Raw genomic sequence first — 26,502 nt, 5'->3', positions numbered from 1 at the left:
GTGAAACATAAATGTCCCCATGCCTTTTGGCAGCATCCTATGCCATCTCTTTTTCCCACACATCCCCCTATCCCACTAATTTGGTCTTCGGTGCATGTCTGTTTCTTTCAAGGAATTTTGCTCCATACATAAACTGCTTTGGATAGATTACACTCTTTTTTAATTTTATTAAATCACTTTTGTTTCCAGCTTTTACTTGGCAGAAATCTCCATGGCTTTGGGGCATTTACATCAAAAGGGGATCATCTACAGAGACCTGAAGCCGGAGAATATCATGCTTAATCACCAAGGTGGAGACATACCGTAAACAATTCTATAGTAAATAATCATCTTAAAATCCTCCCACACAGGTCATGGCCATTTTCAAAGCCCCATATTCATCTCTCTATTTTGTGTATTTCCTCCCTCAGAATTTATGGCATCATAGTACTTGCTGATGTTTTAAGTCTTTAGGTAATTACACTTGGTGAGAGTAAAAGAAGTTGAGGATAATAGTCACTCAACTGCCTTTTTTAGTTTAATCCTCACTCATAGTTTTTCATATTTTTGGAATCCTTACATAAAATGTTATATAATGTTTTAGACTGTAAAAGCCAGTCTAAACATTAATTTTGGCTTGTTACTTAAATTGAAAAATGAATATTAATTATATAAGTCGAGTTTTAAAAATGAAAATATGTAAATATTGGCTGGGCGCAGTGGCTCACACCTGTAATCCCAGCACTTTGGGAGGCTGAGGCTAGTGGATCACCTGAGGTCAGGAGTTCAAGACGCCTGGCCAACATGGTGAAACCCCATCTCTACAAAACTACACAAAAAAAATTAGCTGGGCATGATGGTGGGTGCCTGTAATCCCAGCTACTCAGGAGGCTGAGGTGGGAGAATCACCTGAACCCAGGCGGCGAAAGTTGCAGTGAGCCAAGATCGTGACATTGCACTCCAGCCTGGGTGACAGAGCAAGACTCCGTCTCAAAAAAAAAAAAGAAAATGAAAATATGTAAATATTAGAAGCTATGCTTCTTACTGTATGTTTTATTGATGCTGGAAAAAGGATTGAAACTGAATCAAAGTATTTGATAAAACTTTGAAAATATGATGTTTAGTAGGCATCAGGTTACTCTTTTTTTTTTTTTTTTTTGAGATGGGGGTTTCACTCTGCCACCCAGGCTGGAGTATAGTGGCATGATTACAGCTCACTGCAACCTCTGCCTCCCAGGCTCAAGTGACCTCCCACTCCAGGCCCTCAAGTAGCTAGGGCCACTGTGGCACACCACCATGCCTGGCTAATTTTTGGTATTTTTTGTAGAAATGGGGTTTCATCGTGTTGTCCAGGGTGGTCTCAAACTCCTGAGCTCAATTGATCTGCCCGCCTTGGCCTCCCAAATTGCTGGGATTACAGGCATAATCCCCCTTCCTCCCCAGCCAGAATCAGTTTATTCTTGCTGTTTGTTTGCAACAACAAACATAAACATCAGAGAGACTGATAATCTATACAGCTATAGATATAGCACAGTGAGCCTTGACTACAACTGCATGCTGCTACAGACAGCTCAACTTATGCTAATCTGGGCTGTGGGTAGACTTGGCAATTCATACCCCAGAGGAGCAACCAGCTGACCCAGGGTATCTAGAAGGTGGTAGCAGCTGCTAATCTTAGATGTCTACAGAATAATCCATGAGGTAGTTAATTGGTTCAGACTCTTAGAAAATGATGTATGAACAACCGAGGCTCATAGAAACATTCCAGATTATACTCCACCCACCTTTTTTTTTAAGGTGAAATTATATACTTAACTGAATATATCATAGGAATCAGTGTCTCTTCCTTCCTCTCATCAACACCTCCTCACTCCCCAAAACCTGGATTCTGATCTGAATTCTAAGTCACAGGATAGAAAAGGGGAGTGATATAATAGTTAACTTCTTTGATTTATAAGGTTGAGTGTATCAGATGGTTCTGTGAAAATAAAGGCCACACTTCTTCTGTATCAGAGTGTAGTATATATTTACATTTGAATCAATAGGTCATTGTGCCTTTTCTGTGAAATGAACCTCAAATGCTAGAGTCCCTGAGGTTGTTGAACCACTTGTTATGACAGTCCAATAAAGAAAGCTAAACTTGAACTGAAATGATCTTTGTATGAGGTGGTAAGTTTTTTACTTTCTGGATCAGCGATGATTGATTCGTACTATCTAGCAATTTTATTTCTTTCCCCTAATTGGTAGCATTGGGCAGAGTGAGCTACCTTGTTATAGTGACTTTCTGAGACGATTTTCAGAACTCTTCACAGTTCACTGTGATAAAAGCTATATATCTGAAGTACTGTCTCACAAAGGTATAGAATATGTTTATTGGGGTCTGTGTACTTAAACTAGACTTCATAAAACAGTTTTCCCAGGATTTTTCTTTTTCGGGATGGTAGAGGATTCTGTGTATACTTAAAGCTAGAGCCTTAGGCAGGTTATTTCACTTTTTTCTCTATATTTGTTTTCTCTTTACTAGATAGATTATATCATTGGCAAAAGGTGACTTTGCCCTAGCCTTAAACAGTTAGCATCCCATTTTATGGATGGTACCTTGTTCTTGTCATCTGCGAGAAAAGTTTGAGGCAAGAAAAGTTAAATGGAAGGATAGATTAAGGTGTTATGTGACATGTTCAAACACTGCCCATACTTGGAATTCTGAGAATAATCATGCTGTAATCTTTCATTGTAGGTCATGTGAAACTAACAGACTTTGGACTATGCAAAGAATCTATTCATGATGGAACAGTCACACACACATTTTGTGGAACAATAGAATACATGTGAGCTGCATGTTAAGCATAATTGGTTTGGGAGCTAATTTTACCTCTTTTAAGGAATAGTATCTGTTTTCTGTACCCTCATTGACTCTGTATATTGTTTTTAAAATTCTAATTCAGATGATATGCAAATGGGTGAAGTTTTAAGCATATTATTTTTCTCATTGTAGGGCCCCTGAAATCTTGATGAGAAGTGGCCACAATCGTGCTGTGGATTGGTGGAGTTTGGGAGCATTAATGTATGACATGCTGACTGGAGCAGTAGGTGCACAGTTAAAAGCTGCATGTATTATGGTCTGTGCTGAGTCACTGTAGCAAGAGACCTGTCCTGTGCTTTCGGAAAATGTTACCAGTGGAGTTTTCAAAGCCCAGAGATTTGTTATTAGCAGTTTAACACTAATAATGCTTTATGATTATATGGGATCCCATACTTTCAGAAACATTTTCATTTAAATGATCTATGTCATGGCAGGCCTCTGAAATAGATGTTGAACAGATAATGTCCTTATTTTATAAATGGAGAAACTGAAGCATAAAATCACATAGCTCACTTATTATCACACAGCAAGTTAATGGTGGAAACACAGGCTTCCTTCCAGGACACTGCTACTTCCTCTGTCCTGTTGCTTAAAAACTGCACTTCTGCCGGGCACAGTGGTGCGTGCCCGTAGCCCAAGCTACTCAGGAGGCTGAGGCAGGAGGATCATTTGAGCTAAGGATTATTAATAGAATCTAGCCTTGACAACATAGCGAGACCCTGTCTCTAAAACAAAATAAAGGTCTTGAGCAGTTAGCCTATTTCACAGCATACATTTCTGATCTCCATGCATAACTAATTCAGGAAATGGATAATATTGTTATTTAAAATTTGTTTCTTATATACTAATATTTTTCACTCCCTGCTAATATTTTTCACTTGTCTTCTACTCTTAGCCCCCATTCACTGGGGAGAACAGAAAGAAAACAATTGACAAAATCCTCAAATGTAAACTCAATTTGCCTCCCTACCTCACGCAAGAAGCCAGAGATCTGCTTAAAAAGGTAAGGTTCTTAAATAGTCACTGACACTGTAAGATTCAATGACTAGGATTTAACCAGATAGAATTTAATGTATGTTTTGAATAAAGAGTCATATATAAATATTGAACAAAAAAAGTCTTTCATTTTTGAACGCGAAGTACAGATTTGTTTATTTCTTTTCATATTCTTTTTTTAGTTCTTTTTTTTGAGACAGAGTCTTGCTCTGTCACCCAGGCTAGAGTGCAGTGGTGCGATCTTGGCTTACTGCAACCTCAGTCTCCCAGGTTCAAGCGATTCTCCTGCCTCAGCCTCTCGAGTAGCTGGGATTACAGGCACCTGCCACCATGCCCGGCTAATTTTTGTATTTTTAGTAGAGACAGGGTTTTACCATGTTGGTCGGACTGGTCTGGAACTCCTGACCTCAGGTGATCCACCTGCCTTGACCTGCCAAAGTGCTGGGATTACAGACCCTTAAACAATATTCGGTAGTAATTAGTAAACTATATTTTCTTTTTTTTCTGAGATGGAGTCTTGCTTTGTTGTCCAGGTTGGAGTGCAATGGCATGACCTTGGCTCACTGCAACCTCCGCCTCCCAGGTTCAAGTGATTCTCCTGCCTCAGTCTCCCTAGTAGCTGGGATTACAGGCACGTACCACTACGCCAGGCTAGTTTTTGTATCTTTAGTAGAGAAGGGGTTTCACCATGTTGACCAGGCTGGTCTCGAACTCCCAACCTCAGGTGAACCACCTGCCTCAGCCTCCCAAAATGCTGGGATTACAGGCATGAGCCACTGTGCCTGGCCAATAAACTATATTTTCTCAAGGCAAAGTAGACAAGCAAAGCCTAAAAAGGAAAAAAAAGAAATCAGTTCGACTAAGGTTCTTTACCCAGGCTTTTTTTCCCTCTTTCAAGCTGCTGAAAAGAAATGCTGCTTCTCGTCTGGGAGCTGGTCCTGGGGACGCTGGAGAAGTTCAAGTAGGGTTTGGCATCTTTGGTGTTTTGTGGGGAAGATAATACTAGTTTTATGTATTTCTGAGGGTTATATGTAGTTGCTTATAAGTTTAGCTTATTTTGTGACTTGTAACTTCAAAAAGGTGATTAGTTTCTCAATCCAGCAAAGTCTATTCCCCTCAACTTTTCTTTCTGCTTTTTTTTCCTAGGCTCATCCATTCTTTAGACACATTAACTGGGAAGAACTTCTGGCTCGAAAGGTGGAGCCCCCCTTTAAACCTCTGTTGGTAAGTATACATGAAAGCATATAATTGGGTGCAGTGACTCATGCCTGTAATCCCAAAACTTTAAAGGGCCGAGGTGGGAGGATTGTTTGTGGCCAGGAGTTCAAGACCAGCATGGGCAACATAACAAGGCTCCATATCTACAAAACATTTAAAAGTGTGTATTTTTAGTAGAGACTTAAAATTTTTAGTAGAGACTCTACTGGGTGATGTGCCATGTACCTGTAAGTCCCATCCTACTTTCGAGGCTGAGGCAGGAGGATCACTTGGTATTTTTTTAGAATAAGAAAAATCTCAGAGCAGACAGAAACATTATTTTTATTAGCAGTGCAAAGATCTCTGGTTTATCATCTCTTTAGCATCTTTGTTTTTATTTATTTTATTTTATTTTGAGACGGAGTCTCACTTGGTCACCCAGGATGGAGTGCAGTAGCACGATCACAGTTCAATGCAGCCTTGACCTCCCCAGGCTCACGTGAGTCTCCCACCTCAGCTTCCCGAATAGCTGTGACTATAGCTGTCACCATGTCTGGCTAATATTTTTGTATTTTTTATAGAAACAGGGTTTTGCCATGTCTCCCAGGCTTGTCTCGAACTCCTGGGCTCAAGTGATCCACTCACCTCAGCCTCTCAAAGTGCTGGGATTACATGTGTGAGCTTCTGCACCCAGCCAAACATCTTTTATTTTTGTACTGTTTTTTAAAGAACTAAAGCCAGTGGCAATTGACTGTATTAGCTATTTTTAAGTCAGTTACCTAAGACATTAAATATTTCAGGTAGTTGGTACTTTTCTTTTTCTGGTTTTATTTTGCTTAATTTAACCATTTTAAATATGATTCTCTGGGAATTTTTTCTTCAAACTATAGAATAGATGTGCATTCGTTTGCTAGGCTTGCTGCAACAAAGTACCACAAACCGGGTGGCTGAGACAACAGAAATTTATTATCTCATAGATCTGGAGACTAGAAGTTCTACATCACGTTGTTAGAGTTGGTTTCTTTGACGACTGTGAGGAACTGTATGTTCCTTGCCTCTCCCCTGGCTTCTGGTGGTTTGCTGGTAATCTCTGTCATTCTTTGGCTTGTAGGTGCATCACCCGGATCTCTGCCTTCATGTTCACATGGTGTTCTACCTGTGTGCATATCTGTGGCCAAATTTCCCCTTTTTATAAGGATACCAGGCATATTGGATTAGGGTTCCTCTCTACTCCAGTAGGACCTCATCTTCACTAATTACATCTGCAATAACCCTTTCCAAATAAGGTCACATTCTGAGGAACTAGAGGTTAGAATTTCAACATACGAAATTTTTGGGGGGGTGGGTAAGGCACACGCTTCAACCCATAGCAATATGTTTTTGAGTAAATGAGTTAGTATGTTAGTTATTGTCTTTCTCCCACCTCAGAATCTGAGAAAATACAGTTTCTTTTTCCATTCCTTGGGATGTAGGTGGAGAAGGAGGAGATGATGGTGATTATTTTTTGGTCATGGAGCTAATGTGACCCACTTTAAAAAACAACAGACAATTGTAAGGAGGATAACTGTCATACATCTACCGCCCAGCTTAAAAAATGATTAGGTCATCTTGTTTAAACATAACTGCCATCCCAGCATCACACCTCAGAAGTTGACAGTTTGCCCAGTTTTTTTTTGTTTTTTTTTTTTTTTTTGAGATAGGATCTTTCTCTGTTGCCCAGGCTGGAGTGCAGTGGAATGATCGTGGCTCATGGCAGCCTCAACCTCCCAGGCTCAAGGGATCCTCCCGTATAGCTGGGACCACAGGGGTGTATCACCACACCCAGCTAGTTTTTTAAATTTTTCTAGAGATGAGGTTTCCCTGTGTTTCCCCACTTAATTTTTTTTGTTGTTGTTCCCTTATTTTTTTCTCGTCCTGTTTGTGAGGATTTAATCAAGGTCTGTATATAACTTGGTTACTATGTCTCTTAGGTCTCTTGTCATTTACAGATTCCCCTTGTGATTTACTGACGAAACCGGGTCATTTGTCCTGTAGAATCCTCAAATTTTGATTTCGTTGATATTATCCCCGTAGTTTCATTGACCATGTTCATCTGTTCCCTGAACTTCCAAAAACTGGTAGTTAAATTTAGGTGGTTGATCTGATTCAGATTAAACTCTCAGTATTGCATGCTTTGATCAGGAGGCATAATGTATAGTTTTTTGTTGTTTCTTTTTTGTGATGTTAGTGATCACTGATCATTGCCTGTGTCAGCATTTCACTACCAGGGTAATTTGGCAATGTCTGGAGATACACTGATTGTCACAGCTTGGGGGAGGGAATGCTGAGGCACCTTTAGGGGTAAGAGTCAGCACAGCGAAGTATTAATAGGCCTGAAATGTCAGTAGCACTGAGGTTGAGAAACTCTGGCCTACTTTTATAATTTCATCAGGTGTTTGTGAAATGGTCTGATTCTGTTATTTCTTCTTTCTTTGTTAGCTCGAATTCTTCATAAAGAGAAACTCTTTGATCAGTTAGTTACTCAAGGTATAGTTCATACAGGAAAGGCAGGATGTATGTTTGATTCTTTCCTAGTTTTCAAAATAATGAATTAGTTCCCTAGCATCTCCCAAAATTGACCAATGAACTTTGTGTATTTTTTTTCTTTTTTAGTATATTATGAACTTACACCTTTTAACATATTTGTATTTCATTTCATTGCAGTTATTTTTATTTTTATTGATTCATTTATTCATTTTATTTATTCATTTATTGTTTTGAGGCAGGGTCTTACTCTGTCACCCAAGCCGTAGTGCAGTGGTGTAATCTCTGCCCACTGCAGCCTTGACTTCCCGGCCTCCAGCAATCCTCCCACCTCAGCCTCTTGAGTAGCAGGGACCACAGGTGCACCACCATGCCCAGCTAATTTTTGTGTTTCTGGTAGAGACGGCATTTTGCCATGTTCACCAGGCTGGTCATCAACTCCTGAGCTCAAAAGCAATCCACCTGCCTCTGCCTCCCGAAGTGTTGGGATGATAGGCGTGAGCCACCACGCCTGGCAGTTATAATTGATGCTCAATTTTTCCCTTTGTTGAATGCTGGGTGCAGTGAATGCTGGGTGCATCTTCATGTTGGTTTCTGAGTCCTTTTGACATGAGCACATGGGCTGGTGTTGTACCAGAGAGCAAAATAAGGAAACTGGTGTTCTATGCTTATCTTGTGCACTTCCCCACACCTGGAATCAGCCGTTCCTCCAGGGAGTGCGGTTCACAGTCTGGGCTCTGGGAGAATTATAAGGTCAGTGTGGTCACCTTTTAGTATGAAGTCAGATATTCTAAATTATTATTTACTTCCTACATTTGGCCCAAGAGTCTAACCAGATATTTTGGGAGAGAAGGAATTAAATAAATGAATCTCATGGTTAGAACTGAAGTGATAACTATACTTTCACAGGGAAATATAACTTACAAACCATGCGGAATAGAAAATTATTTTTGCTCCTTTAGATTTCTAAAGGAATGAAACACGCTGTGGGAAGAAACTTTAACTGGAGCATCTCACCAGTGTTATTCATGTTTTAACTCTGCTTCAGGAGTTTTTCAGGTTTATTACAAACCTGCAGTAGCCAACTGAACTAATTATCTCTAAACAGGGATTTAGCCAGTGGACTAGGCACAATGAAGCTTTGTGAGACGGGAAATTGATATTAACATTTTTTCCAGCTTGTTTTGAGCTCGATATATTCACTTTTATTTTTAAATTGAGACAGACTCTCGCACTGTCACCTGAGCTGGTGTGCAGTGGCACGATCTCTGCTTGCTGCAACCTCTGCCTCCCAGGTTCCTGCCTCAGCCTCCCAAGTAGCTAGGATTACAGGAGCACACCACCATGCCTGGCTAATTTTTTTCATTTTTAGTAGAGACGGGGTTTCGCTATGTTGGCCAGGCTAGTCTTGAACTCCTGACCTTGTGATCCGCCTGCCTCAGCCTCCCAAAGTGCTGGGATTACAGGCGTAAGCCACCATGCCCAGTCGATATATTCTCATTTTTAATAGGAATAACTCTATACTAAAATCTATTAGAGTGCAAGTTTAAGATTTGAAGATGTAATTTGACTCAGTACTTTCCACCTGCATTTTTTTCTTCATTCTGTGCCTGCTAAGACTATTCTAATACTTTATTATAGTTAACCCCTGCGAAAAGAGCTCCCAGAGCTTACAGTGCATTTGATTGATGTAATATGGACTATTTATTATTTTCTAAATTATTTTGTTTGTATAAAGCAATCTGAAGAGGATGTAAGTCAGTTTGATTCCAAGTTTACACGTCAGACACCTGTCGACAGCCCAGATGACTCAACTCTCAGTGAAAGTGCCAATCAGGTCTTTCTGGTAAGTGAAACAATTTCCATGTAGTCATAGGAAATTTTAAGTATGAGGATGGGCTCTTGGATAAGAAAATTCAGTTTGCCTGCTTTGCAGTTCATGTAGGTAACCGGGTCCACTTTTTTTTTTTCATTAGCGATGCCCTTAAAACTTACTGATACCTACCAAAATTGATTTTCATAATCCAACATTTTATTTTAGCAATTAGGGTGGGAATGTGCAATTCTTTGGAGAGTATGATTCCCTTTTTTGGTTGGGCCACAGACTTAAAATGGTGTTTGGCTTAGCATCTCAACCAAAAATTAGTCATAGCAGTGGGGAGAAAAACCTCACACTAACTACATGTATTTTATTCCTGAAACAGCTGTAGATTTTTGGTATCCCTTTTTTTTTTTTAGACAGGGTCTCACCTTGTAGCCCAGGCTTAGGTATAGGGTATAGTGGTATGATCACAGTTCTCTGCAGCCTTGACCTCCCAGGCTCAAGTGATCCACCCATTTCAGCCTCGTGAGTACCTGGACTACAGGTGTGTGCCACATCCAGTTAAGTTTTTTTTTTTTTTTGTAGAGACAGAGTCTCACTATTTTACTCCTGGACTCAAGCTATCTTCCCACCTTGGCTTCCCAAAGTGCCACAGTTATAGGCATGAACCATCATTCCTGGCCCTATTTTTGGTACTCTTAAGTAGGGGATTTTTTTTTTTTTTTTGAGACAGAGTCTTGCTCTGTCGCCAGGTTGGAGTGCGGTGGTGCGATCTCAGCTCACTGCAACCTCTGCCTCCTGAGTTCAAGTGATTCTCCTGTCTCAGCCTCCCGAGTAGCTGGGACTAAAGGTGCGTGTCACCACGCCCAGTTAATTTTTGTATTTTTAGTAGAGACAGGGTTTCACCATGTGAGCCAGGATGATCTCGATTTCTTGACCTCGTGATCCACCCACCTGATTACAGGCATGAGTCACCGCGCCCGGCCAAGTAGAGGATTTTTTAACATTAATTGTGAATATTTGACATCAAAATATATTGGTTCATATGTAATAGTGAATTCTCATCATAGAAATGCCTGTATAGATTTATAGCTTGTCTCCTCAGAAAAGTAAAGGTTTTTGATATTGGCCAACAGAAATGATGGATTTATATCGGATGACCATGAATGCATACTATTTTGCTCAAATATCACATGCTTGTTGATTTTATTACTGTATTTAATATGTCACATGAACATCTATCTCATTTTGTATCCTTTTATTTCTTTTGTCATTCCTTTTTGGACTACCTCTAGGGATAACAGAACATGGGTAAAATAATTGTTTAGGAGTGTTTTTTTCCCTGTTTTTGAGTTCACTGGATTTGTCACTAACTTAATTCTCAAGCTTTTCTTCCCCACACTGCTCACTATGTAATAGAAGTAGTGTTGTATCTTATGGGATGGGAAATAAGCTCTAAAGTTCACATGGAGTTGGGGCAGGGTGGCTCACGCCTATAACCTTAAGGTCAGCAGTTCGAGACCAGCCTTGCCAACATGGTGAAACCCTGTCTCTACTAAAAATACAAAAATTAGCTGGGTGTGGTGGCATGCACCTGTGGTACCAACTACTTGGGAGGCTGAGGCAGGAGAATCACTTGAACCCGGAAGGCAGAGGTTTGCAGGAGCCAAGATTATGCCACTGCACTCCAGCCAGAGCAATAGTGAGACTCCGTATCAAAAAAAAATAATTAAAAAAAATAAAGTTGCCGGGTGCGGTGGCTCAAGCCTGTAATCCCAGCACTTTGGGAGGCCGAGACGGGCGGATCACGAGGTCAGGAGATCGAGACCAGCCTGGCTAACGTGGTGAAACCCCGTCTCTACTAAAAAAATACAAAAAACTAGCTGGGCGAGGTGGCGGGCGCCTGTAGTCCCAACTACTCAGGAGGCTGAGGCAGGAGAATCGCATAGACCCGGGAGGCGGAGCTTGCAGTGAGCTGAGATCCGGCCACTACACTCCAGCCTGGGCGACAGAGCGAGACTCTGTCTCAAAAAAATAAAGTTAGCATGGAATGCAAAAGTTGTGTATAGTATAGTTTGAGTAAACAACACTGAATAGTAATAGTCCTATAAATTAGTAATATAGAGCACATAGGCAAAAATATAATCTTACAGTATTAATTACATAAGAGATAAAAGATGAGTGAGTGCATGCATGGTTTTAAATTCAAGTTTGATGGTGCATGATCAAAGTTACGGCATCTCTGTTAGTAAAATCTTAGGTTCAGTTAGGGAAGTGGGCATGAATCACTTTAATTTTGGCATTTTTTTTTTCTCTCATGTACTACAGATGTGGAATTTATACCTTTGATTTAAAATAGAGACCTTTTCCTCAATTGGACATTGCAGAATTTCAACTTATGTGACAGTTTTTCACCCACAAAATAGAAGCATTTTATTTAGCTACCAAGAAATCCAAAGTTGTGGCGGTAAAAGTGAGATATTGAAGCTTTCATTGCCAATTACGGTATTATTGAGCTTTTCATAATTACTTAAATTGGCTAACTGATGAACAGAACAATTCATTTGTTAGGTTGTAGCCAGAATTCTGTACATAAAGTAGCTCTCTTTAAACATTAATAAAAAAATAGGCTGGGCGCAGTGGGTCACGCCTATAATCCCAGCACTTTGGGAGGCTGAGGTGGGTGGATGACAATGTCAGGAGTTCCAGACCAGCCTGGCCAAATGGTGAAAACCCGTCTCTACTAAAAAGACAAAAATTAGCCAGGCGTGATGGCTGTAGTCCCAGCTACTGGGAAGGCTGAGGCAGGAGAATCGCTTGAACCTGGGAGGTGGAGGTTACAGTGAGCCAAGGTCATGCCCCTCACTGCACTCCAGCCTGGGCGACAGAGCGAGACTCCATCTCAAAAAAAAAAAAAATATATATATATATATACACACACACAGAGACACACATATACACACACACACACACACACACATATAGTGATATCCCACTTATCTGGATAATGTGGTTCTAGCAACCTCATTTCAACAAATATTCAATTCCTGTTGTAAGACCCCATCACATTAGAGGAAATTCAAAGATGATTAAGGCACAGCCTGTACCTCATGATAGTTACAGCTTTAGTTCACTAGAACGTTTGTAAAGTTATTTTCTGAAGTTCACATATAACTGTCACAATTCATATGCACTTCAGAATTGCACCTCACTCTTTGGGCCTTCACTCAGAGCTTTGTTGAGTCTTATTTATTGTAACACATAATGCTTACTCATAGATTTTAATAAATAGAAGATAGGTGAAGACGGTTAAAAGAATGAACATTGACAGCTAGAGAAATGACAGCTGGTAGCCTAATAGTAAGGTCCAAGAGAGAACTAAAATGAACAGAACTGCATTTTTGCCTATTACAACTGAAAGGTTTTGAAATGTTGATACTTATTCATCAAGAAAATACCAAATTCTAGCTGGGCAGAGATCACACATGCCTATATAGTCCCAGCTACTTGAGGGGCTGAGGTGGGAGAATAGCTTGGCTCCAGGAGTTTGAGGCTGCAGTGAGCTACGATATCACCACTGCACTCCAGCCTGGGCAATATAGGGATACCCCATCTCTTAAAACAAAACAAAACACAAATTCTGTCTAATCATTGGCATAAAACCAGAAAGATCACAAGATCTGACTTTGATGCCAAGTCAGAAAATTGTTTTTACTTTGGCCTAATTATGAGAAACTGTTTTGGGGTGATAAACTTAATTGCTTACATGCCTGTGGCTAGAAACACTAGAAGTTTCTTTATATTTCTCCTAGTATTTAACATCTTTTTTTTTTTTAAATTTTTGAGATGGAGTCTTGCTCTGTTGCCCAGGCTAGAATGCAGTGTTGCGATCTCTGCTCACTGCAACCTCTGCCTCTCAGGTTCAAGTGATCCTCTTGCCTCAGCCTCCCAGGTAGCTGGGATTATAGGCGTGCACCACCATGCATGGCTAATTTTTGTATTTTTAGTAGAGACGGTGTTTCCCCACATTGGCCAGGCTGGTTTGAACTCCTGACCTCAGGTGGTCTGCCCGCCTTGGCCTCCCAAAGTGCTGGGATGACAGGCGTGACCCACTGTGCCTGGCCGTATTTAACATCTTCATATGGAGCCTGAATTTTCCTGTTTTTTTTCTGTTCCTGTCAGTAGGGTGGAATTTTGTTTGCTAGCAATCAGGCTCAATAGAATTCTGTTTTCTTGAAGTGTGTGCCTCACAAAATGGCTGGAAGGAAGTTAACAGGTCTAAAAATGAGGTTGAGGATGTGGGAGAGTGTACACATTGGTGGCTTTAGGTGTGCATCATTGTGTAGGTATGTCAGACTGAACAACCCCATTTTCTTGAGATATGGCAAAATGCCATTCTGTAGTCCACTGTTACTGTCTTTCAGGGTTTTACATATGTGGCTCCATCTGTACTTGAAAGTGTAAAAGAAAAGTTTTCCTTTGAACCAAAAATCCGATCACCTCGAAGATTTATTGGCAGCCCACGAACACCTGTCAGGTATTTCACACTCTTTTTTCACTTTTTTTTTTTTTATTACAACCTATGAGTGAGAGTGTTTGCTTAAGAAATTTAGGCCAAGTTACATAAATGAAGGACTGTCATGTTCTCTTTGGTTGACATAAGCACAACATCTGTATCTCACATTGCAAAGGACTAGTCTGACTAATCTGTGATGTTATATGGTTTACCTTCCCTCCTGAAAGTAAGCAGCCACACTGGCAAATGTTTCTCTTTATCCATTCACTCAGCATTTATTGTGCACCAAGAGCACCAGCACTGCATGCTGCATGTTCTGTGTGTGTGTGTGTATAGTACTATAATACAGTAATTGTCCCTGTCCTGATGAGGCTTACAATGTAGTGGGAGAGTCACAATAGACAAAGGATATACAAAAATATAAGTAGTGCTAAGTGCTATAATTTAAAAGGGGGGAAAAAGGAATGTAGTGGTAGACAGCAGAGGAAAAACAAGGGGGCTTCTACTCACAGTGGTCAGAGAAAGGCCTCCCTGGTGTAGTAACATCTAGCAGTGAACAGAAAGAGCCAGCCCTACAAAAATAGAAGGTTTAAGAATGTTGCAGGCAGAAGAGCAGCAAATGCAAAAGCCCTGAGGGAGGAGAAAAGTTGTCCTTTTCCTGGAAATGAGATCATTGTTCCTGGAGTGTGTGGTGAGTGAGGAGAAGGGCAGAGGTTTGGAAAAGGGTTTTATTTTAAATGCAGTAGAAAGCTGTTTTGAGCAGGGGAGAGTAAAATGATATATATATATAATATGTATTTAAATATATATATCATTGAGGGGTTTGGGGGTCAGGTGTAGAGGTAGAGACTGGTTAGGAAATTCTAGCAGTTAATCTAGGCGGGCGAGAGATGGTTCAACTTTTGCCTTTGTGCTAATCCACATGAAAATAAAATTAAACGAAAATAAATGTCATATTACCCCACTCCCTTTAAATGTAAAGGAAATATGTCTTGTTGAGATGACCCTTAAATAAATGAATGATAGCTCTTCCTTGTCTTAAAGCCCAGTCAAATTTTCTCCTGGGGATTTCTGGGGAAGAGGTGCTTCGGCCAGCACAGCAAATCCTCAGACACCTGTGGAATACCCAATGGAAACAAGTGGCATAGAGCAGATGGATGTGACAATGAGTGGGGAAGCATCGGCACCACTTCCAATACGACAGCCGAACTCTGGGCCATACAAAAAACAAGCTTTTCCCATGATCTCCAAACGGCCAGAGCACCTGCGTATGAATCTATGACAGAGCAATGCTTTTAATGAATTTAAGGCAAACAAGGTGGAGAGGGCGATGTGTGAGCATCCTGCAAAGTGAAACAAGACTCAAAATGACAGTTTCAGAGAGTCAGTGTCATTACATAGAACACTTTGGACAGAGGAAAAATAAACATGGATTTTAAAAAATCAATCAATGGTGCAAAAAAAAAAAAAAAACTTAAAGCAAAATAGTATTGCTGAACTCTTAGGCACATCAAGTAATTGATTCCTCGCGACATCTTCTCAACCTTATCAAGGATTTTCATGTTGATGACTCGAAACTGACAGTATTAAGGGTAGGATGTTGCTTCTGAATCACTGTTGAGTTCTGATTGTGTCGAAGAAGGGTTATCCTTTCATTAGGCAAAGTACAAAATTGCCTATAATACTTGCAACTAAGGACAAATTAGCATGCAAGCTTGGTCAAACTTTTTCCAGCAACTTGGAATCAAAGACAAAAGAAACTTACCAATTGATGTTTTACGTGCAAACAACCTGAATCTTTTTTTTATATAAATATATATTTTTCAAATAGATTTTTGATTCAGCTCATTATGAAAAACATCCCAAACTTTAAAATGCGAAATTATTGGTTGGTGTGAAGAAAGCCAGACAACTTCTGTTTCTTCTCTTGGTGAAATAATAAAATGCAAATGAATCATTGTTAACCACAGCTGTGGCTCGTTTGAGGGATTGGGGTGGACCTGGGGTTTATTTTCAGTAACCCAGCTGCAATACCTGTCTGTAATATGAGAAAACAAAAAAGAATCTATTTAATCATTTCTACTTGCAGTACTGCTATGTGCTAAGCTTAACTGGAAGCCTTGGAATGGGCATAAGTTGTATGTCCTACATTTCATCATTGTCCCGGGCCTGCATTGCACTGGAAAAAAAATCGCCACCTGTTTTTATACCAGTATTTGGTTCAAGACGCCAAATGTGCTCAGCCTTTGGCTGAAGAACAACAAAAGAGAGTCAGGATAAAAAATACATACTGCGGTCGGCAAGGTGAGGGAGATAGGGATATCCAGGGGAAGAGGGTGTTGCTGTGGCCCACTCTCTGTCTAATCTCTTTACAGCAAATTGGTAAGATTTTCAGTTTTACTTCTTTCTACTGTTTCTGCTGTCTACTTTCCTTATATTTTTTCCTCAACAGTTTTAAAAAGAAAAAAAGGTCTATTTTTTTTTTCTCCTATACTGGGGCTACATTTTTTGATTGTAAAAATATTTGATGGCCTTTTGATGAATGTCTTCCACAGTAAATAAGAAAACTTAGTGACTTAATTTAGGAAACATGTTAACAGGACACTATGTTTTTGAAATTGTAACAAAATCTACATAAATGATTTACAGGTACAAAGAATAAAAATAAAGGTAACTTTACCTTTCTTAAATATTTCCTGCCTTAAAGAGAGCATTTCCATGACTTTAGCTGGTGAAAGGGTTTAATATCTGCAGAGCTTTATAAAAATATATTTCAGTGCATACTGGTATAATAGATGATCATGCAGTTGCAGTTGAGTTCTATCACCTGTTTTTCTTTGTCTTTTATAATGTCTTCAGTCTGAGTGTGCAAAGTCAATTTGTAGTATTTTGCAACCCTAGGATTTTTTTAAATAGATGCTGCTTGCTATGTTTTCAAACCTTTTTGAGCCATAGGATCCAAGCCATAAAATTCTTTATGCATGTTGAATTCAGTCAGAAAAGAGCAAGGCTTTGCTTTTTGAAATTGCAACCCAAATGAGATGGGATGAAATCCTGTGACAGTAAGCAAAAACAGAACCATGAAAAATGATTGGAAATATACCTTTTCAATTGTGGCAATAATTGAAAGAAGAGATAAAAGCTCATCTTTGGACAGAAAGCCTTTTTAAAAAAAATCACTCCCTCTTACCCCTCCTCCCTTATTGCAGCAGCCTACTGAGAACTTTATGACTGTTGCTGGTAAATTAGAAGCTACAATAATAATTAAGGGCAGAAATTATACTTTAAAGTGCAGATCCTTGTTCTCTGACAATTTGTGATATCTGAAAAAACAGAACCCGAAAAGCTATGGTGATATGTACAGGCATTATTTCAGACTGTAAATGGCTTGTGATACTCTTAATACTTGTTTTCAAATATGTTTACTAACTGTAGTGTTGACTGCCTGACCAAATTCCAGTGAAACTTATACACCAAAATATTCCTCCTAGGTCCTATTTGCTAGTAACATGAGCACTGTGATTGGTTGGCTATAACCACCCCAGTTAAACCATTTTCATAATTAGTAGTGCCAGCAATAGTGGCAAACACTGCAACTTTTCTGCATAAAAAGCATTAATTGCACAGCTACCATCCACACAAATACATAGTTTTTCTGACTTCACATTTATTAAGTGAAATTTATTTCCCATGCTGTGGAAAGTTTATTGAGAACTTGTTTCATAAATGGATATCCCTACTATGACTGTGAAAACATGTCAAGTGTCACATTAGTGTCACAGACAGAAAGCACACACCTATGCAATATGGCTTATCTATATTTATTTGTAAAAATCCAAGCATAGTTTAAAATATGATGTCGATATTACTAGTCTTGAGTTTCTAAGAGGGTTATGATTATACCAGGTAAGTGTATAAAAGAGATTAAGTGCTTTTTTTTCATCACTTGATTATTTTCTTTAAAATCAGCTATTACAGGATATTTTTTTATTTTATACATGCTGTTTTTTAATTAAAATATAATCACTGAATTGAAGTTTACTAATTTGATTTTATAAGGTTTGTAGCATTACAGAATAACTAAACTGGGATTTATAAACCAGCTGTGATTAACAATGTAAAGTATTAATTATTGAACTTTGAACCAGATTTTTAGGAAAATTACGTTCCTTTTTCCCCTTTTATGGTCTTAACTAATTTGAATCCTTCAAGAAGGATTTTTCCATACTATTTTTTGAGATAGAAGATAATTTGAGGGGAGGGGTGGAGGATGCATGTATGATATTCCATAAATTCAACATTCTTTACTATAGGTGATAAATGATTATAAACAAGATGCATCTTAGATAGTATTAATATACTGAGCCTTGGATTATATATTTAATATAGGACCTATTTTGAATATTCAGTTAATCGTATGGTTCCTAGCTTACAAGGGCTAGATCTAAGATTATTCCCTTGAGAAATGTTGAATTTATGAAGAAGAGATTTTAAGGCTTTGAAAATGGTTAATTTTTCAAAAACATCAATGTCCAAACATCTACCTTTTTCACAGGAGTAGACACTAGCAAGCTGGACAAACTATCACAAAAGTATTTGTCACACATAACCTGTGGTCTGTTGCTGATTAATACAGTACTTTTTCTTGTGTGATTCTTAACATTATAGCACAAGTATTATCTCAGTGGATTATCTGGAATAACATCTGAAAGATGGGTTCGTCTATGTTTGTGTTTGCTCTTTAAACTATTGTTTCTCCTATCCCAAGTTGGCTTTGCATCTATCAGTAAATAAAATTCTTCAGCTGCCTTATTAGGAGTGCTATGAGGGTAACACCTTTTCTGCTTTTCATCTTGTATTTAGTTTACTGTATTATTTGATTTCGGATTGAATGAATGTAAATAGAAATTAAATGCAAATTTGAATGAACATAAAATAGAAGTGATTTATTTTTTATTATCCTATGATAGGAAGAAATTAGTATATATATCAGGTGTATAAATGGTTTAAATTTATTTTCATTAACATGTCAGATGTGTTCAAATTGTCATATAAATAAACTATGTAAGGAATGGGTTAAAAGCTGTTCTGCTGAGAAATTGAAGCTATTTAAGTATGTAACAAGTTTACTGATTTTTATGTTAAATGTTACACATCTTTGATTTTCATGTCAGATAGTAGACACGAATTGTTTACTTAAAAAAAATACATGTAACAACCTACGTGAAAGCTAGCTTCACAAAAAACTCTAGGAAGACCTTCGTGTGCTAACAATCAACAATTTGTTCAGCCATACTTGGTCAGCTACATTTGAAAATTTGATGTGTATGCACAAAATAACGTAGTGAACAAATCTGTTTTAACTAATGTCTCAATATATCCAGTGTAAGCTGGGTATTCTGCACAAACCACTTCTTATCTGTGAGGTAATTATACCACACTTGCCAAGGGAATTTCTCTACAGAAGCTCTCAAACTGATTTTACCTTGCTATACAACATAGTAGCATACCAATACTGGTAAAACAATCTTTTAGAAGTCATGATTTGAATTCAGAATAAATGAGTTTCTGAATCTGTATTACCTTTTTTTGAGGTGAAGGAATAGAGGGATGGAAGAAATGCTTCCAGTTCATCAGCATTGTTATTGGATGGCATAGCTCCATTAGATTTTCTCCCTTTTCAATTTATAGGTAAACTGCATTCCCCAAAAAAATAAAAAACCCACCATGCACCTCCTTGGTTATTTAATCACATTAAGAAACAGTACTGTCTGAATAGTTACAGGGTAAACAAATGTATTACATAGGTATTGTAATACGGCTGAAGTAAAATGCTATTCTTGTGTTTGAACAGGAAGTCATCTTGGCTATCCTTCACAGCCGAATTGTAATCCCAAATTGTTTTTCTCACCCATCCTCTGCTGTATACCTAAATAATACAACTATTAGCATCACCACAAAGCCATTTAAATATTTGTAGTGGGTCTCAAAGTAGATAACAAAGTGAAATATACTATGATTGAATACAGTTGTCCTTACAACGTGGTAGTATTTACCTGGAGAAAAAAAGGTACAGGCTTGCTAATGTTCATTTGTCAATTTGGATGGCCATACAGTCATGAAAGTGCCTTCTATAACCAGTTGGTCAGTATCCTTATTAATCCACGTGCTGGATTAGCTTTTGTTTTACCGGTACAGCAAATTTGTTTTCTATCTCTGCTTCCTAAGTTCTCCTTTCTACCACCTTTTCCTCGACTACAAACTGATAGATGTACTCTAAACTTAGATATAAGCACTAGCAGCCCTTCAGACATGTTTTAGATTTCAGATTCCTCCTTAGAGGTAACAAGGGGAGAAAGTGCTTCATTCCCTTTTCTAACACCCTGCACAAATACCTAGACGCAAAAAACCACACTATAAAAACCTCATGACCACCTCTCAGTGCAAGCTTTAATCTTCCAATTGATGGTGATTCAAGCATAAAATTCCAAAACTTTTATGGAGAAGACTAATTATAAGGGCAATTCTTCTAAGATTTTAGGGCATCTGCCTTGAAACTTTTTTCTTTTTTTTTTAAAATAGAGATGGGATGTTGCTCAGGCTGGTCTTGAACTCCCGGGCTCAAGCAGTCCTCCTGCCTCTGCCTCCCAAAGTGTTGGGATTACAGGTGTGAGCCACCATGTTTTTTATACTATTCAAATCATGAAGTAAGCCAGCTGTTTGTAATCCACATGAATTATTTTAATAGTTACTTCAAGATACTCCATGGTACTATACAAAAAGCATGATCATGAACATTAAAGCTGACGGCAGGAAGAATTTATGACGTCCACAGACAAAATGAATCCATTTATTTTCACTGATTACTAGTCTTACTACAGAGAATAATACAATACTAAAATGTATCATCCTCAGTAAATTAATCTTCACTTAGAAAATCTGTTACTGATAAAATATAACATTTAGAATTTTCATTTAAAAATACAAATTTTATGAAAATATTAATTTTTAGGATGGGAATTATAAAAGTCAATGCTGAACAAAATTCTACTATTAGATAGTATGTATCTTAAAATATTATGAAAAATATTCTTTATTCTGAAAACAATGTCAGGAAAGAATACCTGAGTTCTCTAAATCCACTAGTTCTAATTTCAAATTGCTGTTTTGGGTAACATTAAGAAAACACATTTACAATTTAACACTGCAGTTACCTGTCAAATAATTAGAATAGAATAAATGTTGCACATACATTAGGTTGAACATTATATATATTTTAAAATAGGGTTCTTTCATTTAATCTTTTGGTGAATTGGACCATAAGTCTTACATTCTAAAACCATCTGGAAACATTTTTCTTGCAGCCCTGAAAATCATTCTGATGCCTTATCAGAAGTTATGACCAAATGACATTAGTATTTTGTGGCCTTAATAGTTTATACAACTTAATATATTTGAAGGTGTGATGAAGTGGCTCCATCTTTCCATTTGTTTATATGGTCTGAAATCACAGTTCTGCAGAGTGGACATGTTTTCTCTCTGTTAAACCATAAGGTAATGCACTCTTCACAAAATATATGCTGTAATGGAATTAAGAATTAGATTTTATACTTGATAATAATTTTAAATCCATCACATTGTAGGGAATGAAAGGGATTCTTTTTTTTTTTTGAGATGGAGACTGGAGACTTGCTCTGTCACCCAGGCCGGAGTGCAATGGCGCCATCTCGGCTCACTGCAACCTCTGCCCCCCACAAGTTCAAGCGATTCTCCTGCCTTAGCCTCCCAACTTGCCGGGATTACAGGTGCCTGCCACCACCATGCCCAGCTAATTTTTGTATTTTTAGTAGAGACAGGGTTTCACCATGTTGGTCAGGCTGGTCTCGTACTCCTGACCTCAGGTGATTCACCCACTTGGGCCACCCAAAGTGCTGGGATTACAGGTGTGAGCCACTGTGTCCAGCCTGAAAGGGATTTTGAAGAGCACTAATCCCCTCATTTTACAATTGTGAAAATGGAGAACGTATGAGACATTCAAGAAGCAAAGAGCAGTATGATTGGCACTAGTGTTCTGGCTGTACCATCCATTTAACCATAAAAGTTATACTTAGGTGACACCTTTAAGATTAAGTGTGATAACAGCTTAAAGTCTTGGAGTTACTAGTAACTGCCATAAAGTGTAGGAAAGGGCCACAATCCAGTAACAAATGGTGGTGTTCTAAATGGCTAGTATCCAATTATAAAAATAGCCTGTTTTTTAATCACTTTGGTATTCAATCTGCCAGTTAAATTATTTTTCCCTTTCATACACTCCTCTGCATAAAAATTTTCAGAATATAAGGGACAAAGCCAATCCACCAATCCCCGATAGTGAATAAATTACTAGTATGTACACTGAATGCTACATTCCACTAAACACTAGATTTTTTTTTTGCCTTACAACAAACATAAATGTGACTTTTGCAAGTCACAGAAAAGTGTTGTATTTAGGTTTTTAAATTTAAAAATGTAATTACCTGACAGATGAGAAGAACTGGCTTCTGAAATTCAGCTTGACATATTGAACAAATATCATCCACATCTGAACACTGTCTCTTGCTGGCAGCCACTCCATAACTCTATGAAGATAGTAAGTTCTGTTCATCTACAAATTTCCTTCTTTCCTGTTCTCAAATTACATAAGTGATGCTGTACTTCTCAAATCTCCCTGGAACCAGGCATTTGAAAACCTTCCCAAAGGATACAAACATTTCAAAGCTGAACTACATATACAGAACCACCTCTTGAGTGTACCAAGATGAAATCATTAAATAATACATAATAGGATTTTGGAAGATTGTTAGATCTACTAGCTTTCCAAAGGATGACAGTGCTTCAAATTCAACATAACTGGCTTAAGAGACTAGGCAATCTGAAACATAACTATTATAAAATCTATAGCCATGTATTATTTGACCCTGGACTGCCAAATGGAGCTCACTTATTACCTGCAGCAGTGGTTCATAAAATCAATCCAGCCAGAGCTTGGCTGGCTGAATGTAACTCATGTGGAAAGCTTGCTTTAAAAATAGATTCCTCTGTTCCACACAATATTGATTCAGTAGGACCAGACATATTGGGATGTGACCCAGTAATCTATTATTTGAAAGGTCTCCAAGTGACTGCAATATGAAGAAGACTTAGGGACCACTGAAGAGTGTTCTGCCACTAGGTCTAAAGATTATTCCAAATTATAAAAAGCATTTAGTGCTAAACATGAAAAAGTTTTACAGAGAAACTGCAACTGTAAATGTCGCTTGGGTAGAATAACTACTGTGAAAACTAACTGAACAAAAATGCAATTATTTGAATTCTAATGTCCTAATAACAAGTTTCTCGTCTCTAAGATTTTAACTTCCTCACCAGATTCAGAACTTAGTCATTAACTAGATGTGACGTTAATAACCCTCAGAGAAATTTGGAGAAATCAAAATGTTACAGATGAAACCTGCTTTCTGTAGAAATGATGGGGAAGAGGTAACTAAAGAGATGTAAAAACACCCAAGTTCAGTCACGGTCATGAGGGTAAAACATGACTTAACATATCTGAAGTTACGTAAACTTCTTGTACTAAACGTCTCAGGCTAACAACATCAAAATCAAAGTAAAACTCAAAGGAAAAAGATATTAAAAGTTAGGTCTTTTTGAGACTGGTGATAAAGATTTCAGAAACAAGTCAGAATACTGTTAGATGATCTTGGTGTCAATTTCCCTTCAGTAAGGTATCATTTAGCAAAGTACATGTGCAGATAATTATGCTGACAAGCTTTTAAAACATTACTCATCTGGCATCTTGGAGACTCCCTCTCCAGATAGTAACTGCCATTGCCCTGGTAAAGGAGACTTGAACAAATCAAAGTATTCATGACTGATATCCTCTCTATAGTTTGTCTCAGAGAAAGAATATCAGGGTATTTTCTTGAGAGTATTTCGGCACAAATCTTACAAGACCAATTATAGTAAAATGGTTGATGCTCACATAATCATCAGTTGAACTGACTTGGACAAAGCTGAACTCTCTGAATTTTATTATGTCTTGTCTAGAGAAAGAAGCTTACATAGGATGTAGCAAAGTTTGTTTCTACATTGCTAGCTCTAATCTTAGGGAAAAGATGCCCTGGCCAGTTAGTCTGGTTTACTTTGTAAACATAAAACTTTTTTTTTTTTTTTTTTACAGTATATTACTCTGTTGGCATTCTTTTAAGTCAGTCTCCTTGAGCCCTGGTGAAATGACTGCAAAGTTGAGAATCAAACCCTGAAATCTGGTGACCACATGTAGGTACTGGGAACCTTTCAGGCTACTAAGTAGTAAATTAGGGTCCTCTATGACATCCTTTCACTACAATTTGCAACATCAATAGAACCACATAATCATATTATAAATGACATCAGAGTCTCAATTGTTAAATTTCATGCCATGAGCTTATTTGTGCACATATAATCGAGCAATGGGGAAATTTGCTCCAGTAAGAAAACTGCAAGAGACATGATTTTTGGCAATGAGCTTTCTAAACATACACAATAAATTATAGTCAAAGGATTTTCACAGGTGAATAAGGAGTTAATAGGAACACGCAAAGCCCCTATTTGTGGATTAAAAAAGAGGAACAAAAGTTCATAAGATTTTTAAGGGTTTACAAGCCCTTAAAAATGTCAAATGGATTGAAGGGGCAAGAGACAAGTTCAAATATATAAGCACTCCAACAATTAGCAGGTGGTTGTCAATGTGTGATTCAAGAATCTGATCATAGAGATAAAATTCCTAAATTATTATAGCCCCAAGTGCCAAAGTACTAGAAAATCATCAAAGTAAAAGAAAAGGATCATCCATTTATGAAATCCATTCTTGTAAAACTGCTGGACTAAAAAAATTTTAGCAATGAAGAATGGTGAAGGTGTTTTTCTTAACTGATAAAAAGTACTTACTGGTTGTGTAAAAAATATTCGTAAAACCTGTCTGAAAGTTCTCAGATGCCCAAAAAATTCCAAAAGCTGAAAAGGGAAGAGTAAGAGATCATTTATTAATTCAACAGTCCTATCTGCTAAACCCAAAAACCAAAGCTGAAACCCCATAACATCAAATCCTCATATTAACTTAATGCTCATTATATGTTACAAGTAATCATTTTGTGCTGAATATTTTATTCAATTTATAGATTTCAGCCATCTCAGCAAGCTGAAGTACATTTAAACACCTAGAGTAACAATTTGATCAAGACAAATACAAACAACTATGTCAAAGTCAAAGTAATTTTATCTGATTCACGTTTTTAACATTTAGATTTTATTACTATTTTTGAGACAGAGTCTCACTCTGTCGCCCAGGCTGAAGTGCAGTGGCATGATTTCAGCTCACTGCAACCTCTGCTTCCCAGGTTCCAGCAATTCTCCTGCCTCAGCCTCCTGAGTAGCTGGGACTACAGGCGCCCGCCACCATGCCTGGCTAGTTTTTTTCGTATTTTTAGGAGAGATGAGGTTTCACCATGTTGGCCAGGCTGGTCTTGAACTCCTGACCTCGTGATTCGCCCACCTCGGCCTCCCAAAGTGCTGGGATTACAGGCGTGAGCCACCACGTCTGGCCAACATTTAGATTTTAAAGTTTCAGAAAGTGATTATTAGGTTGAGGGGCACAGGTATGGAGCGAACAGGGCAAGGTACTCTACTAGTTTAAGAATTATGTGTATGACAGTGTTACTACCGAGGATGGGTATGTTCTATTCCACTTGTTTTCCCTACTTAGATAATCCATGCTATGTGAAAGTCTACTCCCCTTCCCTCCAATGAAAACTGAGGACCGCTGGATTAAGATAGTCTATTTCTGTTTCTCCATTTCTAAACAGAAATAGAACCTGCTATTACTTCAAACTAGTGATACAAAGATAAACTATAAAACTGTTAAAGAGGAAAACAGTAGTATATATCAGTAATCATTAATATGAATCATGCAGTGACAAGATTTGTAATGTTACCTACTTTTAGTACGAGGTAGAGTAAAGCCAGCAATATCCCAAGACTCCATCTAGTTACGTTAGCAAACTCCCCATAGCTTATAAGATAGCGAAACCAAACTGGTATGGGAACAAAAGTTCGGTAGTATTGACATAATTCTTCTAAAAGCATGTACCAGTAACCCTAAAAAATAAGAAAACAAATAGATCTACCCAAACTACTTAACTACATAGCACAAACAATACTAGACTGAGAACACTGAGTATATGATACAATAATATAAATAACTATAAAATTAATCTTCATAATGATTATGACTGAACCTCAAGCTGGTTCTCACATATTACAGTCACTGAGTGGTCTGCTTTGAAAGAATTTCTAGGCTGGACATGGTGGCTCCCAGCACTTTGGGAGGTCAAGACAGGCGGATCACCTAAGGTCAGGAGTTCGAGACCAGCCTGGCCAACATGGTGAAACCCCGATTCTACTAAAAATACAAAAATTAGCTGGGTGTGGTGGTGGACACCTGTAATCCCAGCTACTCAGGAAGCTGAGGCAGGAGAACTGCATGAACCTGGGAGGTTGCAGTGAGCCAAGATCACACTACTGCACTCCAGC

General features: G+C 38.2%; 2 protein-coding genes across 5 annotated transcripts in view; one reads left to right on the top strand and one right to left on the bottom strand.

Moving 5' to 3' along the window:
- Positions 1-18,968, top strand: part of RPS6KB1 (ribosomal protein S6 kinase, 70kDa, polypeptide 1) — a 73,092-nt gene extending 54,124 nt beyond the window's left edge. For 3 of the 4 annotated variants that reach the window (XM_011979165.1, XM_011979164.1, XM_011979166.1), the window contains 9 exons: positions 190-290; positions 2,717-2,807; positions 2,975-3,065; positions 3,738-3,845; positions 4,737-4,799; positions 4,985-5,062; positions 9,297-9,404; positions 13,805-13,917; positions 14,941-18,832. In XM_011979165.1, the coding sequence (XP_011834555.1) occupies positions 190-290; positions 2,717-2,807; positions 2,975-3,065; positions 3,738-3,845; positions 4,737-4,799; positions 4,985-5,062; positions 9,297-9,404; positions 13,805-13,917; positions 14,941-15,178 (991 nt within the window). In that variant the 3' untranslated portion in view covers positions 15,179-18,832. Of the gene's footprint in view, positions 1-189; positions 291-2,716; positions 2,808-2,974; positions 3,066-3,737; positions 3,846-4,736; positions 4,800-4,984; positions 5,063-9,296; positions 9,405-13,804; positions 13,918-14,940 lie in introns of all 4 variants that reach the window. The other variant, XM_011979167.1, reaches the window with a different exon arrangement.
- Positions 18,969-20,619: 1,651 nt separating this feature from the next.
- Positions 20,620-26,502, bottom strand: part of RNFT1 (ring finger protein, transmembrane 1) — a 17,232-nt gene continuing 11,349 nt past the window's right edge. The window contains exons 5-8 of the mRNA XM_011979255.1: positions 25,909-26,067; positions 24,862-24,927; positions 22,413-22,514; positions 20,620-21,476 (exon numbers count right to left, since the gene is read on the bottom strand). Of these exons, the coding sequence (XP_011834645.1) occupies positions 21,342-21,476; positions 22,413-22,514; positions 24,862-24,927; positions 25,909-26,067 (462 nt within the window). The 3' untranslated portion in view covers positions 20,620-21,341. The remainder of the gene's footprint in view (positions 21,477-22,412; positions 22,515-24,861; positions 24,928-25,908; positions 26,068-26,502) is intronic.

The sequence above is a fragment of the Mandrillus leucophaeus genome, unplaced genomic scaffold, assembly GCF_000951045.1.
Source record: "Mandrillus leucophaeus isolate KB7577 unplaced genomic scaffold, Mleu.le_1.0 Scaffold20, whole genome shotgun sequence".
Taxonomy (NCBI): Eukaryota; Metazoa; Chordata; class Mammalia; order Primates; family Cercopithecidae; genus Mandrillus; species Mandrillus leucophaeus.
The sequence above is the reverse complement of the archived record's forward strand: the minus strand, read 5'-3'. Positions and strand labels throughout refer to the sequence as shown.